Source organism: Rhinolophus sinicus, linkage group LG13 (genome assembly GCF_036562045.2).
Source record: "Rhinolophus sinicus isolate RSC01 linkage group LG13, ASM3656204v1, whole genome shotgun sequence".
Lineage (NCBI taxonomy): Eukaryota > Metazoa > Chordata > Mammalia > Chiroptera > Rhinolophidae > Rhinolophus > Rhinolophus sinicus.
Genome location: NC_133762.1, coordinates 3,312,889 through 3,337,263, shown reverse-complemented (window position 1 = coordinate 3,337,263; position 24,375 = coordinate 3,312,889). Strand labels below are relative to the sequence as shown.

The following is a 24,375-nucleotide window of genomic DNA, read 5'->3' as shown; positions in this document are numbered from 1 at the left end:
TGATATTATTATGGTTTCCTTTCTTGGCTTGTATTTCCAAGTAAAGGTCAAACTCCCCCAACTGTTGATGTAGGAAAGTAGATCATTTATTATTAGGATAAACTGATGCATTTTGTAGATCAGAAAAAGTTGTTGTAATTTAAATCAGGCCTGACTTATCCCACCCCCTTCCACTCGTGTCTATTTACCTGGTTAGATGAGTTCACTTCATTTCACATTGACTTTCCTACGCTCACTACTTTGATCTGATTGCTTCAAAGCGTTCCTTTTTATAAGATCTGATACAGTCTGTGTGTTCCCTACTAAACCAAGAAAAGTCATCCCGAAGCTTTCTTAACATGTAGGCGTATGTCATTTCCTGGTTCAAAGCAACCCTTGGTTCTTGTGCACTTTTGCATTTCTCACCACGATCAAAGCGAGGGGGATTGGTGAGTTCCAGGTTGTTCTTCACCATGGCCTTAAACATTCCCCTGGCTGGCTGCTGGGTTCCAGTCTCCAGAACCCTGGCAAGGTAGAGAGCGAGAAGACTTCTCTGCTTCAGCATCCTCTGCAGAACTTAGGAGCCATGAGTGGGAGAGACTGCTGTGCCATGGAGCAGAGCCCTGGGGTCTGTGTCCTGAGCCCGGCAGGCGCTCTGGTGAAAACCAGAGCCGCCCGGAGGCCTGACACGCCCTCGTCTCTCACATCAAGTGCTCAGGGTCAGGCGTGTACAGGGGCACCTGTGTGGGAAGCTCCAGTCAGGCAGCTCGAGCCTTCTGTCCGTCCCTCCGTCCTTGCTGGGGCGGAAGAACCATTGTCTGGATTCTGACTCCAGGCCCTGCAGTTCTCGCGCCTTAGCGCGCACGGTGTCCTGGCACCATCTTCAGGAACTCGTGTCACGGTGGTACCCAGTGACAGCCTGGTGCTGTTAAGTCTTGAGTTCCCTTTTCCTCAAATACTTCTCATTTCCTTCTGCTCTACTCAGAAGGTAACGCAGTCTATTAAACACTGACTCGGCTCTTAAATTACTTGTAAAGGAGAAGTGGAACAGCATTTCTCTCTCACCATTGGCTACCACACCTGTGCAAAACAATAAAGAAAAAAATTCTTGCTAAGGCATCCAGCACTTAGGTGATGCTTTTCCATTGTGTCTTATAAAAGCTTTAGGGCCAAATACCAACTTTTTAAAAAAGTTGTTTTATGTTTATATTAGCTATGACTCAACTTGAACTCTGGCCTTGGTTTTCATAGTTATTCTCTCGTGCATTGTTCTGTGGGTCTGTCCCCGTTGCTGTGAGCTTACTCTCGTAGCCGTCTCCTTCTTCCCCTTGCTTTGGGCTGACACATTTGTGACGGACTCGAGAGGCGCCAGGGTTCCCTTCGCCGTCTTTGGGGCTGGGCCCCGGAGCCCAGCTGCTCCTGACTGGCCCGCCAGCGTTCTGTTCATCCCAGCCTGTCACGTCTCAGAGGCTGCTCTGTGTGTGTGCATGTGTGCTGTCCGGTCTTCTTGACCTTTCCTCACCAGAAGCTTCAAGAAACAGATGGGATTTCTTCAAAGAAAAATATCCTTTTCTATCTCCCTTTTAAAATAAAGGCCATCTCTTAAAGAACTACTGAATAAATGTGTTACTTTACTTTTATTTGACCCAGGCGGACGGTGCCACAAGTGACGACCTTGATTTGCATGATGATCGTCTGTCCTACCTGTCAGCCCCAGGTAGTGAGTACTCACTGTATAGCACGGACAGTAGACACACTTCTGACTACGAAGACACAGACACAGAAGGCGGGGCCTACACTGATCAAGAACTAGATGAAACTCTTAATGATGAGGTTGGGACTCCGCCGGAGTCTGCCATTACTCGGTCCTCTGAGCCTGTCAGAGAGGACGCCTCGGGGATGCAGCACGAGAGCCACACATACCCTCCTTTTTCAGCACAAGCGCAGCCACAGCCAGTTCATAGACTAGACTCCCCCGGATTTAAAACAGCCTCTCAACAGGTAAGCGGCCAGCATTCGGCGTGTGGTAGTCGGAGGTGCATTGTCAGATTCGAGAATGTGGTGATTGAGTTAAAGAATATATGCTGTCCTCTCTCCAGAGTGAGAATTCATTTTGAATTCCGAGGTGAGAATACCAAGGACTGAATTCTAAACTTTGTGGGTGCAGTACACTGAATTTCTTTTGGTTTAATGTCGGACCTGAAGTCCTAGTTTTGTATTCAGCACACTGAAATGTGTGTCCACCAACCACGATAAGTAGAGGTGGGAAGTTAGCAGGCAACAGAAACACTGTATTGAAAGTATTTTAAACACTTCACAGAAAGCAGAAGCCTCATCTCCAGCCCCTTCCCTTTCGCCTGAAACCACCCCAGCACCATCAACCTCTGCTGTTCCTCATAACGTAGATTGCACTCATGTCAGACTGGAGGGGCCCCCCCCAGCTCCTCCCGCCTCTCACTCGCCACAAGCTGGCCCTGTAAGAACACCAGGTGCCGAGGCAGCTCACTTAATGCTAAGAGACCGAGAAGCTTCATTGTCGTCGCATGTAGACCCGCCACAGGTACCGGGCTGCAGTGTCGCGCTCGTGCTGCTCTGCCTCTGTCTGGCACGTGATCATTGCTGCTTCCCCTCAGTGTCCTCTGCTTTGTGACTGGGCGCACATGCCACAGAGCTTCCGAATCGGACAGGCCACTTCCGTTTTGTAGTGTGCATGGCTTCCGGTAGTATGCTGGCGGTTTGAAAGTAGGCCTTTGAATCGGATTTGTGCTAAATATTTTCATTGTTTTATTTCTTGCTTTTCAGTGTCTTTCAGAATTCCTTAATACGTAGTTGAGACCCACGGTAGACATGTTTATGTTTTATAAATTGTGGTGTCCATAAATTTTCTGTATGATTTTTATTTTCAATGTCCAAATCAAGTTGAATCAATAGTTCAGTGCATTAATTTCTGCTAGATTTAAATAATTACCTTTCACTCACTTTTCATGTAGCACATGCTAAAACATACAAGCCTCTCCCTGCACTATAAATTTTGAGCTTTCACTGAAACTGGCTTTCTCCACTAATGTCTTCCTATCCTGGTAATAAATGGTAGAACGTACCATTTTCTCGTGATAAATCATAGTTCCGTCTAGAAGTGAAAGCACGCCTGTGTACTCACCGTGGGTTTCCATGCAGGTGTACAGGAAGGATCCGTATCACGAAGACATGGGGAGGCAGAACCCGGCTTTGAAGCAGCTGCCTGCTGGGCACCCGGGGCCGAGGCCAGACAAGGAGCCTCACCTGAGCTACGAGCCTCAGCCGCAGTATGTGGAGAAACAAGCCAGCAGAGACCTGGAGCAGCCCCCATACAGATATGACTCCTCCAGCTATGCAGACCAGTTCTCCCGAAACTTCGAGCAGCGTCTGCGCTACGAAGAGCGCATCCCCGCGTACGAGGAGCATTGGACGTACTACGAGGACAAACAGCCCTACCAGCCCCGGCCTGCCTTTGAGAACCAGCACTCTCGGGACCTCGACCCCAGGCAGCATCCCGAAGAGGCCTCCGAACGGGGCTATTTCCCGCGGTTTGAAGAGCCAGCCCCTCTGTCCTACGACAGCAGACCGCGCTATGAACAGCCTCCTCGGACCTCTACCCTCCGGCACGAAGAGCCCCCTGCCCCCAGCTACGAGGTGCATGCCAGATACAGAGCCGAGGCCCAGCCCTACTCTGCCGCAGGCCCGAAGGCCTCGGAGCCCAAGCAGTACTGTGAGCAGTACCCTCGAGGGTACGAGCCAGTGCCGTCCCAGGGCTCCGCCTCCAAAGCAGGCCAGTACGAGCCTCTGCAGGGCGCCGCCCCCGTCCCTCCCCTCATACCTGCCTCTCAGCACAAGCCGGAAGTCCTGCCTCCAGCCACCAAACCTCTGCCTCCACCCCCACCTCTGACTGAAGAAGAGGAAGACCCGGCCATGAAGCCACAGTCTGTGCTCACTAGGGTGAAAATGTTTGAAAACAAAAGGTCTGCGTCCCTGGAGAACAAGAAGGATGAAAACCACACTGCTGGCTTTAAGGTAAAGGAGGACCTGTGTGTGCCTGCCTTGGCTGCATGCGCACATTCAGTGAAATGCTGCTTAGCCACCCCCTCACCGCCCCTCCAGGAAGCCTGTTTTGTAATTCTCTGCTCCTGGGCCTTGTTTGTCTTCTTTCTGCAGCCTCCAGAGGTAGCATCGAAACCTCCAGGTGCTCCCGTCGTTGGTCCAAAAGCCACTTCTCAGAATCAGTTCAGTGAACATGACAAAACACTGTACAGGTGGGTACACTTGGTGGTGTTTGTGGCGGGGACTGACGGGACTCACTGCTGAGTCAGTGAGCAGGCCTCTGACTGTGAGTAGGGGAGAGAAAGGAAAAGGGAGAGGACATCGTTTGCCCTTGAAAGAAAACCACTAGCCTTTCTAGTGAAATAAAACAGGTGGTCCTAGAAAGGAAAACACAGGCCTTCCTTATACCTCTGTAACAGAGCTTGGTTACAGCTTCAGGAAACAGATACTTTGAAAAGAGTTTTCTATCAAATGATTAAGATAAAAATTGTGCAGTTCTAACATTCGTTTTATGTGTTTTACTTTTAAATGTGCTTTCAAATATGCAAACTTAGTTTTCAGAGATAAGGAAACAGTCTCAGATCGGCTAAAACTGAGCATTCAGTGAGCATACCCTGTAGGCTTGCCCCTAGTTATGCTAAGGACCTCCGGCCACGCAGGATGCTGTCGGCCCATCTTCAGGAGGCACCGAGGCTGGGGTCACTGGCCTTGGGAGAGCCGCGAGACAAAGCAGGCCGCTTGTGTTCTTAACCGTGGCCTTGTCATACTGCTCGTAAGTGACACTGGATTTGAATATAGTCTTCTGCCTAACTAGCGTGTCTTATTTGCTTACGTTTGTGCTCATAATAAAGAGGAACTAACATACACATTTTCCTTTTTTAAATGATGTCCAGTGCTTTTCATGAAAAGGTAAACTACTGCGGTGTCTTCTTTAGCCAGTATCATTAGCAGATGTGCTATTTTACATAAAATAAACTTATAAAAACTGAAGCTTAGCCCCTCTTCTTTTTTTGGGGGTGTGTGAAACCTATTTAAGTTTATCCATTTTTGATGGAAGTTTCTAGTATTTACTAGGTGGAGCATAGATTATGATGTGTTAATTTGCTTAATAACTTTCTTCCCCATTTGCTTCTATGCCCTCTAGAACTTTGGATGGTATAGAGCTATTTCCTTATATGAGGATCATTTATTGATCTTGGGTTAAAGTTTCTTAAAAACCCTTTAAAAAGTTGTTAAATTTTATCAGTTATTACTTGCTGCTCATGTTGCTGTATGTGTGTCCTTCAGGAAGTTCTTCACTGTCTTGGTTACATTTCCTTTTCTTCTTCTAATTAACGGCTGCTGACCTGCACGAGGCCTCTGACCGGCAATGGTCAGGCTTATTTGATTGTGTTCAGTGACCCTGGGCGTTTTGAGTATAGTGTATGAAGACGTGGGGTTTAGACCATCCATCTGACCGCTCGGCCTTCCCTGGGTAGTCACCGCAGTCCGTGGAAGGTCAGCATCAACCGTTTCTATTCCACTGTCTTTGTAACATGCACATTAAAAAGTTGTCCCATTTGCCATTGGTTGTCAGGATCGCAGAACCTCAGAAACCTCAGCCGAAGCCCCCTGAAGACATTGTTCGCGCAAATCATTACGATCCTGAGGAAGATGAAGAATATTACCGAAAACAGCTCTCATACTTTGATCGGAGAAGTTTCGAGAGCAAGCCTTCTGCACACATTGCTGCTGGCCACCTCCCGGAGCCTGCCAAGCCAGCCCATGCTCAGAACCAAGCCGGTTTTTCTAGTTATTCTTCCAAGTAAGTGCCTTCCCTGAAGACTTGCCGTTTGAAAATAAGGTGACACATGCAGGTTTGATCGCAGAGTGTAGTCAGTCACAGGAAGTTCAGTGCATTTGGAAGGAAACAGCTAAGTACGGAGCACGCTGTACTCTCTCTAGGCTCCAGCGGGTCAGCACTTACGCGCTTCCTAGCTCTAGGGGGTGTGTTTTGTTCTAAAACTCAGACATCAGACTGTAAAGCTTTGCATTAAGAAAGACGTTAAAATCAAAGTTAAGAGAGTAATTGTGAAGACCTTGGTTTTCAGGTGAATCGGAAGAGTCTCTTCTTTCCGTGCTGCGCAGTCCATGCTGGTTCTTTTCCTCCTTTTCTGCTTTGGTTTTTAAGATACAAAAACAGGGATGTGGTGGGGACGACACAGTCTGAGGAAAGGTAACAGAGAGCCGGTTTTTCCAAGGCAAGAAAGAGCTTGTCTGTTTTTATTATTGGAGCAAGGGCAACTTCAGAGATTTTTGGGCTGATTTGATACCTGAGGAAACCAGCATGCAGTGAGGTGACGTGACAGGCAGAGCGAGGCCTGAACCCCACGCTTCGCAGTCTTTTTTTCCCTGTTCTGTCTTGCTCCCTTCTGTTTACTTGTCTCTTCAGTTTTCTTGCTTGTGGGTTCTTTGGGGGTATACACCCACATGTGCCTGTGTGGGTTCCTGTCTCCTGCTGCTTCTGCCCCTCTGGCTAAACCCCAAGTGATAGAGAATGTGGTACTGAGAGGGGGTATAAACCACACAGGCACAGGTGGGTTCATATTTCCACAAAACAAGCCCACAGGGACGAAAAGCGGTGTGGGTTTATTTCAAGGAATTTGCTTACACAGTTGTGGGACCTGGCTGAGCATGTCCCTGGGGCAGGCAGAGAAGATCAAAACTGTTTGGAAGTCTCTGAGTACAGGGAAGGCCAAGTTCTCTTTAAAGATCCCATCCAGATAACCTTCTTTTTGATGAACTTGAGACTCAACCGATTAGAGGCGGTACATCTGAAAATCCCCTTCACAGCAGCACCTTCGTTAGTATTTGAATAGCTGTGACAGTTGTCAGCCTGACCAAGTGGACACATCACCAAGCCATCACAAACCACTGTCTTTCTAAGACATCATTTGAGGTGAAGAGTTAGAACCTTTTTTTCCACTGTAACCCACTGAAACCTTTGTCCACAAAAGAAGGCAGTTTATAAGCAATACAAATGCAGATTTTGAGCGCTGCGATGAGTTCTATTAAACGCAGAGTGTCTTATGCGTGTACATACTGTTGTGACCTTCCCTAACACAACACTGAGAGGTGCCCAGGGCATCTGAAGAGTGTCCGGACCCCAGCCACCGTGACACTGTGCCGTAGGCACTCACATTGGTCTGGTAGAAGGGCGGACCTTTCGTAATTGTCTTTAATTGTCATTAAACACATTCATTCCTGTGAGAGGAGGGTCCGGGCATATAGGTTAAGGAGATTTTTTTTATCCTGTTACTTACTCGGTAAATAGAACACAGCCTTAAAAGAGGACATTTAGGTCTAAAAAATAAGTAAAAAGTGTTGCCAGGGGCTCAGACAGCAACACATGTTTGGGTTCATATTCATTTGGTTTTCCAGAGAAGCCTTAACGTTTTCTGTTATGTACAGCTTGGAGACAGGGTCTAGAACATTGCCTTCGCTTTATGACTGGTGGTGGGCACGGTCTTGCCAGAAAGGAACATTCGTTACCTTTCAAAGGCAGGCCTGCTTCCGCCTCCCGGTCCCTCCTCACCTTGCCAGGGGATCAGAGCTGCTGCTGTGGTCTGTCACTCTTCTGTGCCTTCACTTGGGTTTCTTTTGCCTCGCCCTGGACTTCTGGTGGAGCACTTGATGGTCACTTACTGCGAACCTGCTGGCTATCCTTAGTACTGCTGCGCGAGTTCATTCATTGCTTTGCTCACCACCGGCACCTGCAGCAGAAGTGGGCAGAGATGGAAGAGGAGTGAAGGAGTGAAGCCCAGACACGTGGCTGCTGAGGGACAGCCCCAGTTAGTGTGTGCAGGGCGGGCAGGCCCTCGCTCAGCCCCTGTGGTTTGCTTCGTCGGTCATCTCCCTAGCGAAATGGGAGTCAGTCACATTTTCTTTTATAGATGGAATTACTTTGAAATGATGCGTACTTTTTGGTTGCTATTTTAAAGTGACATTTGAGTTCTATTTGCTGCAAATTTCATAGTTAGATTGACCATTTTCTTTTCATTTTTCTATTGCGCTTGCTTTGCCATCACCTAGATTTCTTGGCTCTTACACTAGCTATGACTTCTTGAAAAGGAGCGTCAAGTGGTAAGACTGTCATTGATGTGAGGCTGTTGCGTCAGGTGTTTCTCTCTGTCATTGGCATTATGTGCACTTCGAGATTTTAACATCATCTCCCAATGCTTAGGCTAAATGCCGGCAAGCAGATAACAGCCTAGTTTTAAAACTAATGATCAAACGAGACTTTTTGAGCAAACGTCTTCCGTGAAAGTACATTCCGCATGTCTGCGTTGCTGTTTGTGCACATAAAGCCAGTGCTGCTTTGGCTCTCCGCAAAGGTCTAGATGGCAGTGTTGCAATTATGGGTCTATTTTACAGGTTTATGCGCTGCATACTAAAAATTGGCAATCTGTAAAAACAAGCATGAGTGGCACTGTCTGACTTCAGTGGGCCTTGTAAAATTAAGCATTATTTGCTACTCTAGCTATTGTTAAACAAAAAAATCGATCTGGTAAAAACGCAAATTTTAAAATAAATGATGTCAGTTTTTTGGTGTTGCTGGAACACCGCCAGCCACATTGATTCATTTACATGTTGTCTGTGGCTGCTCTGGGGCAGAGTTTGAATAGTGGTGACCGAGACTGTATGATCCAAAAAGCCCAAAACATTTGCTCTCTGGCCCTTGCCTAAAAACTTTTGCTGACCTCTGCTGTGGCATCATTTTTTAGGTGCTCTGAGTGTGCCCGAATCCACGGCTTGGTACCTTAGGCTTGAAGTCAGAAGTGAATATAAGGAAGATGTGGGCCAATGAATATTTTCCAAAATATTTGCAAGACTTTCTTAAGTTGTAAACAATACAATTAAGTATGACAAGTATACCCAAAATTTCATCTGCCTTTTGGTTGCCATCTTCTGGGTGTTTCACTGATTTTCTTAAAGTACCTGTGCTGTCTTTACATTTCTCGTGCTGGTGAATGTAGCTATCCATAATTCATAAGAATAAATTCAGAAATTTCTCGAGTTTTTTCAAAAAAATTTAGGGGTAGTTAGAGGAGTGAGAACTTGTTGTAAATGTGAGTCCATTTTCAGGTGTCGGTGTTTTCTTCATTTTTTCACAGGGGAAAGTCCACTGACGCTGATGCATTTGGCGACAAACGCTATGACCCGGTCCAGGCCACACCCCCGCCACCTCCATTGCCCGCCCAGTACACCCAGCCTTCTCAGCCCATGTCCAGCTCGTCCCTCAGCCTCCACACACATGCGAAGGGAGCACACGGTGAAGGTAGGACGTGCAGAAGGTGGCATGACCGCTGTACTAGAGTAATACTCGTACAATTCAGTTCTCGTCGTTTCTACGCAAAAAGACTTTTCACGTGAAAATACTTTGAATCCTTTAGTCTGGAGACAATGACAACTGAGGATTTTGTTAAAAGTACATTGCCTGTTTTTATGACTATGACCATTGTATTGGACAGACCATTTAGCTAAATAGATTTTGATGTTTTATTGACATAGCTCAGTTTCTGGAAGTAGTATTTGTGTACCAGTTCATCTGAATGTAAATACTCAAATGGAGGTGTGTAAAAATCATTGCTCTGTTCCATGCACACCTGAACACAGGAAAGCTGCAGTTTCACGTAGCCCTCAGCCCCCGGCCTCGACGTTAGGTTCTGTGCAGTCTCCGCAGGTGGATAACACCGTTCCAATGTACTGCTCTTAATAGCTGTGTATCCCTGCATTTTCACCTGTGTTCATTCTCCCCTTCTCATCTCTGAGCAAGAACTGTTTTCCCTTAACCCACGCTGACACCTCTTCCTGGTCCATTGGCTCAACTCCTCTCCCTCCTCCCTGTTTTCTTCATCTTCCATCATTCTCTCCCTTTCCACGGAGTCCTGCCTTCTGCCCCCAGGTCACCCGCTCCATCGGTAAAAAGCACCTTTCTTTAAACTGCTTTCACATCTCTCTGCCTTTCAAAGTCCCTGGAAGGGAGACTGCTGCCTCCACCTCCCAACACCCCTTTACTTGTTTGGCCCTTCCGAAACAATAGAATAAGAAGCTGTGTCTTTTCTCCTAAGAATATATCTTCTTTCTCCTTCTCCTGTTGACATTTGCCACTGCAAACAGGACTTCTCTGTCCAGGCTGTCTCAAGCAGACAGGTTGTAGCTGTAGCTTGACAAACTTCATGTTAGCATTTTCTGTAGACACTGTCATGTCTGCAGAGAACAGAAGTTTCAATTCTTACTCTCCAGTCCTATGCCTCTTATTTCTTTGTCTTGCCTTTTGGCACTGGCTGGGACCTCGAGTAAGATGTCAATTAGAAGTGACGAAAGCAGACATCTTTTGCTGCTTCCCCATCTCAGGGAGAAAGGATTTAATGTTTCATCTGACCAACGTTAGCTGCAGGTTTTTTGTGAATTTTTATAGCTGCCTTTTATTCCTAAATTGCTGAAATAATTTTATCAAATGCTTTTACTGCATGTATTAAGATGCTCGTAAGATTTTTTGCTCTTTTAATGTAGTAAATTATATTCCTATGTTCACAAGGAATTTGGCTTCGTAATTTTCTTTCCTTGTACTGTCCTTGTCTGGTTTGGGTATCAATCAAGGTTATGTTAGTTTCCTAAGAAAGCTGTGACGTGTTCCCTCTGACTCTTTTCTGCGAGACCGTGTGTAGCGTTCATAGTGTTTTCTCCTTAATTACTTCATAGAATCCAATTGGGACTGTTCTACATCACCAGCAGTACGTGGAAATTCCTGTTCCACATTTTTGCCAGCACTTGGCATTACCAAACTTAAGTTTTGCTAATCTAATGGGGGTGAAATGGTATTTCGTGTTTTTCGTTTGTTTGAGGTTTGCATTTTCCTAATTAATAGTGAGGTCAGGTATTTTACTGGATGGTTCCTGAGCATTCTAGTTTTCTCTTCCGTTTTTGCCTGTTTAGTCTTTGCCCATCATCCTGTTAGGTTGATGGTCTTTCTTACGGGTGTATAGGAGTTCTTCATAGGTTTTGGATCCTACTTCTTTATCAGTTACACGGGCTGTTAATAGCTTCTACCAGTCTGGGACCTTTCTTTTGACTTTAATTATGGTGAATTCTGTAGTACTGATTTTTTTTTTTTTTTTTTAACACAGCCAAATATGTCTTTCTGTTTGTAATTTGTTATGGATGTTGCAGAAAGGTTACTCAAACGCCAGTCTCTGGAAGCCGAGACCCTTAGCATCATGCCCCTGACTCGCAGGCAGCAGGGTACACTTACTAATAGCACCACACATGTCCAAGCCACCTCCTGGCCCCTCCGCACCACACATGGCCGCCAGAGTTAATGAGCCACCCTCTGACTGTGGCGACCCTGAAGTAGGCCTGGACTTTGGCACCAGGGCAAGCTAAGATGGGAGCAAGTTCAGAGGGGCTCTGAAAACTTCTTTCAGGGAGTTTTTAAAAGGATTCTGTATGTTTATTTTTCAGGTAATTCAGTGTCACTGGATTTTCAGAATTCTTTAGTATCCAAACCAGACCCACCTCCAGCTCAACATAAGCCAGCAACGTTCAGACCACCGAACCGAGAAGACCCTGCTCAGTGCACTTTCTACCCCCAGAAAAGCTTCCCAGATAAAGGTCCAGTGAATGGGACCGAGCAGACTCCGAAAACAGTCACGCCTGCCTACAATCGCTTCACCCCAAAACCGTACACAAGCTCTGCTCGGCCCTTTGAACGCAAGTTTGAAAGTCCTAAATTCAGTCACAACCTTCTGCCAAGTGAGACCGCACACAAACCCGACTTGTCTTCAAAGATCCCTGCGTCTCCAAAAAGTCTCCTGAAAGCACATGGCTCGGCCCAACCTTCCGAGGCCGACAGTGGCGTGGACGCCTTCTCCATCCATGCGGATAGGCCCAAGTATCAGATAAACAATGTCGGCACACTGTCCAAAGCTGTGCCCGTGAGGTAAGGTTTGTGCCTTTTCCTTGGCCTTGTGGTTTGGCTGACGTGAACTTGAGGTAGTTTATGTGATCTGGGACTTGAAATGATAGATTTCACTCGAACGTCAAACTGAACAGTGTTGTCCAAAATGCTGTTGCCGTTACGTAGGAGGGCCTGCCAGAGGCACAAGATAATGTCAGTGACATAGTGAAGCTGACAGGCAGGGAGGGTCGGCAGGTACTGTCGTTACCCCGTTTTACTGAGAACTGAGGCTCAGTGACATTGCAGTTTGCCCAAGGCCACACAGTAGGGTGAGGGGGCCTAGATTCAGCCCCTGGTCATCCGACCTCAGCCCGTGCTCTTAACCAACCATGGCTTCCCGTAACCTCTGACCTTCCACTGGCGAGGCCCCTTTGGAGAGTATCTCAGAAATACAAGCATCTGCGTTCCTTGTTTACTGTTTGTTTAGCAATGACGTTCAAAAAAGAAAGATGTAGTAACCTCCAAGTGCTTGTTAAAAGACAGCAGCTCCTTTTAAAGTCTGTGTGAGTGAGCTGTCTGAGCAACGGGACAGGGCGAGCCCATCTGGAGCCACGCTCCACCTGCTCCTTTCTCTCGCCACTCAGCAGGACTGACCAGCCCCGCTGCGGCCACACCACATGCAAGCTCCCCTCAGGCGCCCAAGCCCACTTACATTTGCAAGCCCTCCCAGGCAGAGCCAAGGGTGGGGGTGGGGGGCAGAGGGCCAGGCTCCCCCTCCCAGGTGTGGGCGTACCCCCTGACGCACCGTCGTGCACAGACTTGGATTTGGTCAGTCCCTCTCTCAGCTCACCTTTATGGTCCTGGTGCAAAGTTTGACTTCAAGAAGTCTTGCTGTCTCAATATTTTGAACAGTCATTGACACCGCCCCTCCCCGGCCCCCCTTTTTAGTATTCTTCATGTGCTAAGTTAATGTGCTGTCTTTTTTTCATGGCTGTTTGGGGTGTTCCCATGCAGAGTCTTTATTACCTCATGGAGCTGTGGAGGCCTTGCCTTTGACAGCAGGGCTGTTTGGGACTCGGAGCAGAAAGGAAAGGCCATATGTGTCACACTTAAAACCCTAGGGAGGTGTAGGACCTACCTGGTACGTTTAGTCAGGCCTGAGATGCCATCTGTTGTGAGACGCAGCATTGTCTCACGTAGCACTGAGAAGCACAGGTAGTGCTACCAATTAAAGCATGACTTGCTATCAGTTTTAAAACACCAGTTTTATGGATGTTAAAATGTACTTAATGTCAATGAACGATAGTAGTTGGGGGAACAAGGCATCCAACTTTGTACGTTCTGGTTGTAAAAATCAGCAATGAAGGCAATTTGATTAGCTACCTTCAAAAACACAAATCATTTCTCCAGGAAGAATATGCTTAGTTACCCCTGTGAGTAAATTCTGTCACTCAAAACGTACCTTGTTCAAGTAAGGAACTTCTTGATTGTATGGAGACAGAAAAGTAAGATGAAACTGCCAATGACAGTAGTAATGGCAGCACCCGTGGGGTTCTGGAGACTTACTCACGACCCGTTTCTGAAATCTCAGCCCCTCAGCTGTGGAAGAAGATGACGACGAGGACGGTCACACTGTGGTGGCCACGGCCCGAGGCGTGTTTAACAGCAACGGTGGGGTGTTGAGTTCCATAGAGACGGGCGTTAGTATAATTATCCCACAGGGAGCCATTCCTGAGGGGACTGAGCAGGAAATCTACTTCAAGGTCTGTCGGGACAACAGCATCCTCCCACCCTTAGACAAGGAGAAAGGTAACGTGTCTGTCTGTCTGTCTGTCTGCTTAGTTTAATTGTTGCCCTGTGAGCTTACAGTGCTCAGGCGAGAGGATTGTCTAGACCCCTTCTCTGCCTCCACACTGACCAACCACAGCCCCTTCCTCTGGTCAGGGGGGCCTCTCCCATGAGCACTGGGGGAGGGCTGTCCGGGTGGGCACACAGGTGTGCACGCATGCAGTGGGCACCCCGCAGGACAGGAGTTGCGAGGTGTAGAGGTGAGCATGGCGCGATCGTCACCCTATCTGCTGGGTGGTCTCGGCTGACCTCACCCCTGCCATTCCTAGAGGAGGTGGGTTAGGTAACACCCGTCAGTCAGGCTGTGCTCTGTGCCTGTCCCCTGACGGGAACATCAGCCTCGTGGGGCACCCACCACCCCAGAACTAGCACTGAACACTCAGCAGGATGAGTGAAACACCCCGTCGGGTGTTCAGAGCCGGTCTCTGAGCTCCTCAAGGCGGCCAGGGTGCTGTTTCCCCACCTCCCTGGGCCCGTCAGACGATGTGGTGATGAGCTGTGTTAGACTCCTGTTAGAATCTTCCAGCCTCACGTCATGTCCCTGAGTACTTCGTTTTAGCTTGCTTTCTTAAATTTTGTGAGAACACTAACGTATGTTGGCGCTGGAGGAATCCCTTAAAGCAAGTGTGTATTAAAAACAAGATACACGTAGCATTTTTACAAAGGACATTTGAATGGACCTTCATTCAAATGGGCCCTGTGACCAACTGCTGTAGCTCCAGCTACATGCGGTTCCAGCTACATGTTGGCACTTGGGAAGTGGCCGTTTTTGGTTGAAATGGGCTGGAAGTGTAAAATACAACACACTGGCTGCAACTGATTACACGTTGACCTAATTTTGGGATATATTGGGTTACATAAATATTAAAATTGATTTCACCTATTTTTTTTTTTTTTTTTTTTTTAATGTGGCTACTAGAAAAAACCACATGTATGGCTTGTGTTGTTTGCTAAGTGCTGCTGTAGAGAACTAGAGCATTTGGTGGTGAGAATCTCACTGGGGGGAGAACTGTGGCCAGAAGGAAGCCGCCCGCTAACCTCTCCCCGCCCTCCCGGCTGCAGGTGAGACGCTGCTGAGCCCCCTGGTGATGTGCGGGCCCCATGGCCTCAAGTTCCTGAAGCCCGTGGAGCTGCGCCTACCACACTGTGCGTCCATGACTCCTGACGGTTGGTCTTTTGCTCTAAAATCATCCGACTCCTCGTCGGGTATGCTGTCTTCACTCTGTCCTTTGGGGCTTTGGGGACTGTCACTGATCCCGGGGCTGACGGTCAGCACACCGCTGCCTCCTGCTGTGGCCTTGTAGGCGTCACCAGTGTTTGAACGAATAGGGAGAGGTGGAGAACTTTCTGCCTTTTAAACATCCACGATTTGGCCGAAGGTTGGCTATTCCTTGGGGTTCCACAGAATTATTCGTTCTGTCAAAAGATTTAAGAGTCAATGGGAGAACTGATACTCTCCGACATACATAGGCGTTTTCACCTTCTTACTGAAATGATTTGATTCCTCTGTGGAACAATTTCTAGTCTCGGTTACTATTCTTAAGTTTTCAATCTACAAAGGATACGTACCAGAGAAACTTGAAAGACAAATACCTTCCACTGTGACCGTACTTGGCCATGGTTTCTGAATGTAAAATTCTAAATCACTTCTATTATACACACTATTTTTGAATGACTTTTTGCTCTTACGATCATAATTTCAAAGCTTCCAATGCATTTTCAGTTTCTCATTTCCTTGGGTGACTAAGTCAGTTACCAGTTGGAACTTGGTATATTTGGGGTATAGATCACTTTAATTGAACCTGATACAGACCAAGAATTCATAGTCCTGTTACGTTTTGGGAAGTCACGTGAGCACGGGCAGTGTTAGTACAGTAGGAAGTAGTTTCGTATTGTGAAGCGTACAGGAGCACATCGTAGTCCTACACAAGACAAATAATATGTAAATACCAGGGGAGCCAAAAAAATGTATATACATGACTTTTATTCATCTTTTGATTTCTGTATATATTGAGTATTACAGTTTTAATAGTTTTTTCCTTTCTTAAAATGTGTATACATTTTTTTGGCACCCTCTGTATATATTTCCTGATATTCACAAGTACCCCATTTTCTGGGGAAAAGTTACTAAATTAGTTTTAACATGCTAGATATTAAAGCTATTTCCTCAAGGTTGCCACTGAGAAACATTTTATTAGCCTAGTTTGAATTAATTAACATTAATCAAGCTGCATTTAAAACGTGTATTCTGAAAGTCAGGTTGTAGCATGAGCTCTGATTATTCTCTAAACCAAATGAGAATGAAGGTCCTTAAAATAACTGTTTATTGTAGTTACTTGGTATAAGTGGTATTTTCCAGATATTATATGAAGCATAAATGATTTCTCCATTTGTTATTCCAGAGTTTTATGCCACAGAACATAAGTTGTGTTAGATTGAAACCACTTTTTCCTGTGTTAAATTTGAGTATATTCACCCAGAAGAGAAATGTACCTCTGTGTAATGCTATCTGACTTTAGTGCTTTGCTGCCGTAAATTTCTGTTCAGAAAGTCAGGGGTAGATTTTGACAACTACTGACTTAATCCCAACAAAAAATAGCATATTAGAAAGACACTTGAGCCTAAAGATGAGATTGTTTAATTTACTTCCAAGTTGTTGTTATGACTCGATCTCATTGCCTAAATAATTTATTGTGTACAGTGTTGCATACACACATGTATGTCTGTGACATTAAATCACTCACTGTGGCTTAAAGTGCCAAGCCCATCAGCGCTCAGTGACTGCTTAGGGATGGCCGCCTGCTGTGACATCGGCCAGGTCCTTCTTTGTTGTGGGGCCGCCCTGTGCATTGCGGGATGTTCCGCAGCCTCCCTGGTCTCTGCACTACATGCCAGTTGGGACGAGCAGTCATCTCGTGGCTGCTTGAGAGCTGCTGCTGTGAGGGAAGCAGAAGACAGCCCCGTGCCTTGGCTCCCATGGAGACCTTCAGCCGTCCCAGCCTCCTCACATTCAGTGTCCACGACCAGGGTCCTCTGAGCTCCAGCTGCGACTCTCAGACACGCAGGCCCCACATCACACGCACAGCCAGCCTCCTATCACAGCTCCACGGGTGATTCTGCTGCCGGGGTCAGGCGAGCAGCTCGGGGGCAGTGTCACTGATTTCCTTTCCTTTTCGTAAAGCGGAGGACGGTCCTTAGGACCGGATTCTGCACCACTTTCAGGGTTGCGTTGGTTGGTCTGTAGTTGAGTGTGAGAAGTGTGTTGTCACACTCAGCTCCGGTGGGTGATCACGTAATTATTGTCCACACTTCAGGAAGTGAAAGAAGGGCGCTGTTACCAATTACGTGGCCTCAGGCAAACTGGAGCCATCCCAGGCATGTGGTCCCCTGACTTTTACTCATTTTTTTAAAAAAGCAGGAATGTGAGAAGTACAATAAAAGGGAAATTGGAAACAGTTTTCAAATTGTCACATTCCAGTGGATCTTCACTGAAATCCAGCACTTAGAGTTCTTTTTAAGTAAGAGGGTGTAGAATGTTGCATTAGTCCTGTTAGTGTCAGGGGTACAGTACAGTGAGCGACAGCTCTGTCCTTACAGTGTGATCGCCCCGCGAGTCCTGTACTCGTCTAGCACTTAGGAGTCTTCATACACGTGTACTGTGCAGAAGAAACAAGACAATTGTGTCTAAATGTATGTGTGTATTTTTGCCTTGTGATTGCAAAGCATGACGGCTACCAGTTGAACCAACTACAAATGATGTAAACTTCTTTTTCTCTCGTAGGTGATCCTAAAACCTGGCAAAACAAGTGTCTTCCCGGAGATCCAAATTACCTTGTTGGAGCAAACTGTGTTTCTGTCCTGATTGACCACTTTTAATTCTGAAAATGTAGGAACTTGATCAAATAATGTGAACCTGGGTTAAACTTACTAAATCTCAGTGGCACCACTCTAGCAAGTGTTACACTTTTCTTAGAGTTGATACTGCATTTGTTAGGATTAAATATCTTGTTTGAACTGTTGAAGGTTAGTGAGCACACACCTGACCGCACTCAGAAGACGTGCTGCCAGCTGCGTGCTTATGCAGGGACGACTGGTGGCATTGGCTAGAGGTTCAAAGACGTTTCGTTTCGTAATGATTATTGTACTTTTTTTACAGTCACTGCTTAACTTCACATATTGATTTCCGTTAAAATACCAGCCAGTAAAGGGGGTGCGTTTGAGTTTTAGTGTTTCAAAAGTGCACTGTTTCAGACTTTTGTAGCCCTGGCCTGGCATACACATTTATTTTATTATGCATGAGGTAATGTGCACACATTTGAAAATGCACCTGGACTATATAACCAGTGTAGTGGATATAACAGAAGTGTACAGCAAGGGGGGACTTATAGCTGTGGGGGGGTCAAGTGAAGACAATTACTGATTGTATATGAGAACACTTTTTTTTTTAGGAAAGGACTCCAAAACATGTGAGACTGCTTCCGTGGCCTCTGGATCTCTAAATTAACCACATCACCACAGATGTACTAACCAGCAGCAATGCCTTATCCTTGTGTTTTTAATTCTTAGATCATTCTCTCTGTGTATTACTGGGCTTTTATGGCTTTTGTGCGCATCTAGATACTGAATCATGAAAGAGACAAAGTAAATTGTGGATTTGGCGGTTTCAGAAATGTATTATCACCCAGAAGAAAATAATGGTGTGATTTGGGGATTTTTTTTCCTCCTTTTTTTTTTTTTTTTTTTTGTGTGTGTGTGACAAGAGGCAGTGATGGTTTTGTTTTTTTTGGCTCTGCATTTAAAATTTTTGATGTTTTAAGGATGCTTGTACATAACGCGTGCATACCACTTTTGTTCTCGGTTTGTAAATTAACTTTTATAAACTTTACCTTTTTTATACATAAACAAAACCAAGTTTCTTAAGGCTACCTTTGTATTCTCTCCTGTACCTCTTGAGCCTTGAGCTCTGACCTCTGCAGCAATAAAGCAGCATTTCTATGACACACACAAGGTCATTTTTTTAAGAAAAAGAATGCACAGAGTTGTTACATTTTTAAGTGCTGCATTTAAAAGATAAAGTTACTCAGAATTCTCTAGTTTGATTAAATTCTTGCAAAATATCCCTACTGTAATTTGTGATACAATGCTGTGCCCTAAAGTGTATTTTTTTACTAATAGACAATTTATTATGGCACATCAGCACGATTTCTGCTTGGATAATACACCACTACATTCTGTTAATCATTAGGTGTGACTGGATTTCTCTTGCGGTTATTAAAAAATCTCAAATTTCTAAACCTGCAGAATAAAAGTTTTTAAAATAAAGTGCTGGCTTGGTCTGTTTTCCCAGTGTTTCCAGTTTCGTGCACCTTGCAATCCTGTTTTCAAATCCCGCACACTGTGCTTGTCACCCAGTCCCCTGCTGCCATGTCTGGCCTGGTGGCACTCCTCCAGTGTGTCCCGTGGCCATGGGCCTGTGGATGAGCACTGACAGCGGCATGGGGGCGGACGGCCTGGAGAATGGACGGCTGTCTTCACACTGTCTCTCGAAACACGTGTGTATTGATGTGTGTGTTTGTGTTCCTTAGAGCCAATTCATATATAGTTTTGTAGCCTACTTTTGCCCCAAAACATAACATGGGCTTTTTCTCACGTCACTGCATTTGAGGGAAGAAAATGATTTTTAATGGTTACAGATACTCCATCGATTGCCATATTTATGTAACCACCACCCCAATTGACATTTCAGTTGTTGCTATGAAGTGAACATATGTGTAGATTAGTCTATTGTATTTATTACATTTTTTTTTATTAAGGTATAATCTACATACAGTAAACATCCATTCTAATGTCTAGTTCTCTAAAGTTTGACAAACACATAGTCTTATAACCATTACCATCATTACTATGGAGAACAGTTCATCATCCCCCAAAAAATTCCAATGTACCCCATCATACTCAGCCCTTCTGCCAGGCCACGGCAGGCAGTGATCTCTCCTGTCCCAAGTGTCACAGAAGCGGACTCACAGAGTACAGAGCCTTTGCTTCTGGCTTCTCGCACTTGGCAGAAAGCGTGGGGCGCCTCAGCAAGTGGCCGCCGACTCCTGGAGCAGTGTTCCCGGCGTGCCTGCGCCACGCTTGCTTTCTCCAGGCCTCAGCTGAGGAACTTTGGGGTTTGTCTCCAGGTTTTGGAGATCATGAAAAAAGCTGCTGTGAACATTCGTGTACAGGCTTTGTGCGAACGTAGGTTTTCGTTTCTCCTGATTGAATCCCTAGGAGTGGGATCTCTGGTTCCTACGGGAAGTACACGTTGACTTGGTAACACACTGCCAGCCAGTTTGCCACGCAGCTGCGAACGGGGGCGTTCTCTGCGTCCTCACCAGCTTGCTGTCACGGGGATTTCAGTCTTGGCAGAAACCACAGGCGCTGGCACTGCGGTTTTGATTGGCATCTCTGCAGTGACGAGTGGTGTGAAGCACCTTTTCGTTCATTTGCCATGCGTATGGCGTCTTTGGTGAGGTCTCTATTCAAATCTTCCATTTCTTTGAAGTTGGGTTTTCTTACTGTTCTGAGAGTTTTTCATCTCATCTGGATGCACGTCCATCGTCAGGTATGTGAGTTGAAAGTATTTTCTTGCAGTTTTTTCATTCTCTTAACAGTGTCTTTACAGCATGGGTTACTAATTTGGATGAGGGCCAGTTTATTAGTTTGTTCTTTTATAGATGGTGCTTTTAGTGTTGTAGCTGAGAAATCTTTGCCTAACCCAGAATACACAGATTTCCCTCCTGCATTTCAGTTTTTTAGTTTTAGGTTTTCCATGTATGTGATCCATTTTAAGTTAATATTTTATATAGAGTGTGAGATATGTGTTGAGTTCCATTTAGTCTGTTCTGTTTTAAATGTGTCATTGTGAACACAGACCCACAGACATGAGGCCTACCTGAGACTGGGTTTCTATATAAAGCGATTAGTGAGTGAAAGGAACTTAATTCTGTGAGTCCGTTGTTTGTACCCACCTACCTGCTTTTACTACATGGCATGAACGCCGGGCAAGGTTCATCCACCTGGGGCTTTTTCACGTTTACAGAAACACGGGCATTTCTGTTCTCTCAGACCATCTTCCCGCACCGCTGAGCCTGGTACAGCGCGAGCATGGCTAGTGTTCTCGTGATAGACAATCTAGTGAATGTCCGCTGGTGTTCCTTGGGTCACGTCCTCCTTTTGGCTTCTTAGCAAATTTTCATTCGGTGCGATAGGCACCAACCAGGCTCTGTACAAATGGAGGTGAGTCCAGGGGACAGACGCAGACCTAGACAGCCACCTGGACTCGGCGATATAGGTGGCCAGCAAGGGATGTGGCAGCAGATGGGGAGCAAAGTGTTTGCTGTTTGTCTCAACTGGTGTGTGAAAACCACTGGCTGGGATGGAACCCACGCCCCGTGTCTGCAGAAATGCAGGCCAGAGGTCTGCTCACGGGTGGTCCAGCTCTGGACACAGGCTGCCAACTACCCAGAGGCTCACGGCAGTCTGTTCCTGAACCATGCTTCCCAGAAGGAGTGCTGGGAACACTCATTTTCGTGGGCAAAGTGACAACCGTGTTGTCCTCATAAATGTGGTCACAGTGTAAGTAAGCCCAGTTAATGGCATTTCTGATTCAGTTACTTCTCAGTGTGCTTTCCTTTCAGAACACTTGACAGTGAAGGAGCAGTTTGCTCAAGCTGTAGACAATTGAGTGTTTCTCCGAAGTCGCAAAGAAAGTCTAAAACTTGGAGAATTTCTAACTCAAAATGAAGCATGTGAAACTGTGTGCTCCGATCCTACTTTGTAGAAACGGCTTTACAGGGTGCTGCCCAGAGCTGCTTTCCTCCAGGGCGTGGGTGAGCAGTCAGCTGCAAGCTGACACAACCAGAATGCTTGTGAGATGTGTGTGAAGTAACGGATGAGCCTTTGTCCCCACTCTCCCTTTGCAGTGTTGGTTCTGAGTGACCAGAGAAGTGGGGGCACACCTGGGAGAGGATGGAGGACAGCTCAGGAAGACACGGGGGGCAGAACCCACAGGACTCAGTAGTGAGGGAGCAGAGCTGGGAGATGCGCAGGTTCCGGGGTAGGGGGCTGGTGGGAGGTGGGCCGACAGGAGGGAATGGACAGGACAGTGGGCGTCGGAGTTGCCGAGGGCTTCTGGGAAATACACCCTGGAGCCCCACTGAGGGAGCTGGACTGCAACATGAGTCAGGTGCACAGAGGCCCCCCAAACCTCCAGAGAGGGCTGGGTGACGCCAGGTGGAGATAGTGGTTTGGGCATCTTGCAGACCGATGGTGTTTGACGTGTGACTGGAGGGGTTAGGTGAATGCAGAGGACACACAACAGGCCTCCAGCTAGTGAAGGACTAGGTTGGAGGCTGGGTGAGACGAAGCCAGTAAGAGGGGGATTGGCCCGGAAGGAGGCCGCCATTGGGGGCATTCTGGGAGGGTGAGAAGGGGACAGGAGGCACAAGGAAGGGGTACCTGTAGAGAATTTCTATGAGCTTATTTGAGCTGAACTGATAGCAATTGCCGGGAAGTAAGACAATGCTGTGAGGGGTCTGGAAAATGAGATTACTCTGACATTTCAAAGGTATATTATCTTAGATGCAGAAAGACAAATAGACAGCCTCATGTAAGTTGACTATAGACCTTTGTCAAGGAAGCTACAGGCCTAGTACCTGACTACCCGTCATGACCTTTTTGTTTGGAATTTTTAATAAAATTTTTTCAAATTTTTTTTCAGTTGACATACAATGTATTAGTTCAAGTATACAACATAGTGGTTAGTCATACAAATATAACTTACGAATAAGTCAATAAGTCTAGTATCCACTTGGCACCATCCATAGTTATTACAGTATTATTGACTATATTCCCTGTGTTATGCCTCACATCCCTGTGACTATTTTGTTAACCAATTTGTACTTAATCCATCCACCTTTTTCACCCATCCACTAACCCCCGTCCCATCCGGCACTCATCAAAATGTTGTCTGTTATCTATGAGTTTGTTTCTATTTAGTTCACTTATTCTTTAGATTCCACAACAACATGTTTTCCCGAAAATAAGACCTAGCTGGACCATCAGCTCTAATGTGTCTTTTGGAGCAAAAATTAATGTAAGACCCGGTCTTACATAATATAATATATTCCGGGTCTTATGGTAAAATAAGACCAGGTCTCACATTTTTGCTCCAAAAGACGCATTAGAGCTAAGTGTCTGGTTAGGTCTTATTTTTGGGGGAACACGGTAAGAGAACATATGGTATTTGTTTTTCTCTGACTTCACTCAGCACAATACGCTCTAGATCCATCCATGTGGTTGCAAATGGCAGATTTCTTTCTTTTTTATGGCTGAATAATACTCCATTATGTTTATGTACTACCTCTTCATTGATCTATTGATGAACCCTTAGGTTGCTGTCTTGGCTACTGTAAACAATGCTGCAACAAACATGGACACACACGTCCCCTCGAAGTAGCGTTTTGGGTTTCTTCGGATAAATACCTAGGAGTGGGATTACTGGGTCCTTCTTTGTCTCTTGTTACAGCCTTTGTTTTAAAGTCTATTTTGTCTGGTATAAATATTGCTACCCCAGGTTTGTTTGTTTTCTTCCATTACTATTTTCATGAAATTCTTCCATCCCTTTCAGTCTGTGTGTGCCTTTCAATCTGAAGTGCTGTCTCTTGTAGGCAGCATATCTAAGGGCTTTGTTTATTTTCTTATCCAGTAAGCCACCCTACCTTTTGATTTGAGTATTTAATCCATTTACATTTAAAGTAGTCATTGATAGATATGCAGTTATTGCCATTTTATTCATGTTTTATCTTTTTTTTTTAAGAAGTTCCTCTAAGATTTCTTGTAATACTATTTGATAGTGATGAACTCCTTTAGCTTTTTCTTGTCTGGGAAGTTCTTTATCTGTCCTTCAATTCTAAATGATAGCTTTGCTGGGTAGATTGATCTTGGTTGTAGGTCCTTGCTTTTCATCACTTTGAATATTTCCTGTCAATCCCTTCTGCCCTGCAAAGTTTCTGTTGAGGAAATCAGCTGATGGTCTTATGGGGGCAACCTTTTGGGTAACTGCTTTTCTCCTGCTGCTTTTAAGAGTCTCTCTTTGTTTTTAACCTTTGGCGTTTTAATTCTGACATGTCTTGGTGTGGCCTGTTTGGGTTCATCTTTGCCACTCTCTGTGCTTCCTGGGCTTGTATGTCTATTTCCTTAGCCAGGTTAGGGAAGTTTTTCATAATTATTTCTTCAAGTAGGTTTTTAATTCCTTGCGTGCTCTCTTCTTCTGGTACCCCTATAGCACAAATTTTGGTAAACTTGATGTCCCAGAGGCCTCTTGAACTATCCTCATTTTTTTTTAAATTCTTTTTTCTTTTTCCTGTTCAGATTGGGTGTTTTCTGCTACCTTAAATTCTAAATGGCTGATTCGATCCTCTGTTTCATCTGTTGATTCCCTCTAATGTATTTCAGTTATTGTATTCTTCATTTCTGATTTTTTTTTA

General features: G+C 45.7%; 1 protein-coding gene across 14 annotated transcripts in view; it reads left to right on the top strand.

Annotated features, from left to right (window-relative positions):
* TJP1 (tight junction protein 1) overlaps positions 1-19,165 on the top strand; it is a 195,261-nt gene extending 176,096 nt beyond the window's left edge. For 4 of the 14 annotated variants that reach the window (XM_074318104.1, XM_074318111.1, XM_074318114.1 and 1 more), the window contains 10 exons: positions 1,630-1,980; positions 2,300-2,539; positions 3,157-4,029; positions 4,171-4,268; positions 5,633-5,860; positions 9,210-9,373; positions 11,560-12,037; positions 13,587-13,804; positions 14,906-15,049; positions 17,625-19,165. In XM_074318104.1, the coding sequence (XP_074174205.1) occupies positions 1,630-1,980; positions 2,300-2,539; positions 3,157-4,029; positions 4,171-4,268; positions 5,633-5,860; positions 9,210-9,373; positions 11,560-12,037; positions 13,587-13,804; positions 14,906-15,049; positions 17,625-17,719 (2,889 nt within the window). In that variant the 3' untranslated portion in view covers positions 17,720-19,165. The remainder of the gene's footprint in view (positions 1-1,629; positions 1,981-2,299; positions 2,540-3,156; positions 4,030-4,170; positions 4,269-5,632; positions 5,861-9,209; positions 9,374-11,559; positions 12,038-13,586; positions 13,805-14,905; positions 15,050-17,624) is intronic. The other 10 variants (XM_074318108.1, XM_074318115.1, XM_074318110.1 and 7 more) reach the window with 8 other exon arrangements.
* Positions 19,166-24,375: the final 5,210 nt, after the last annotated feature.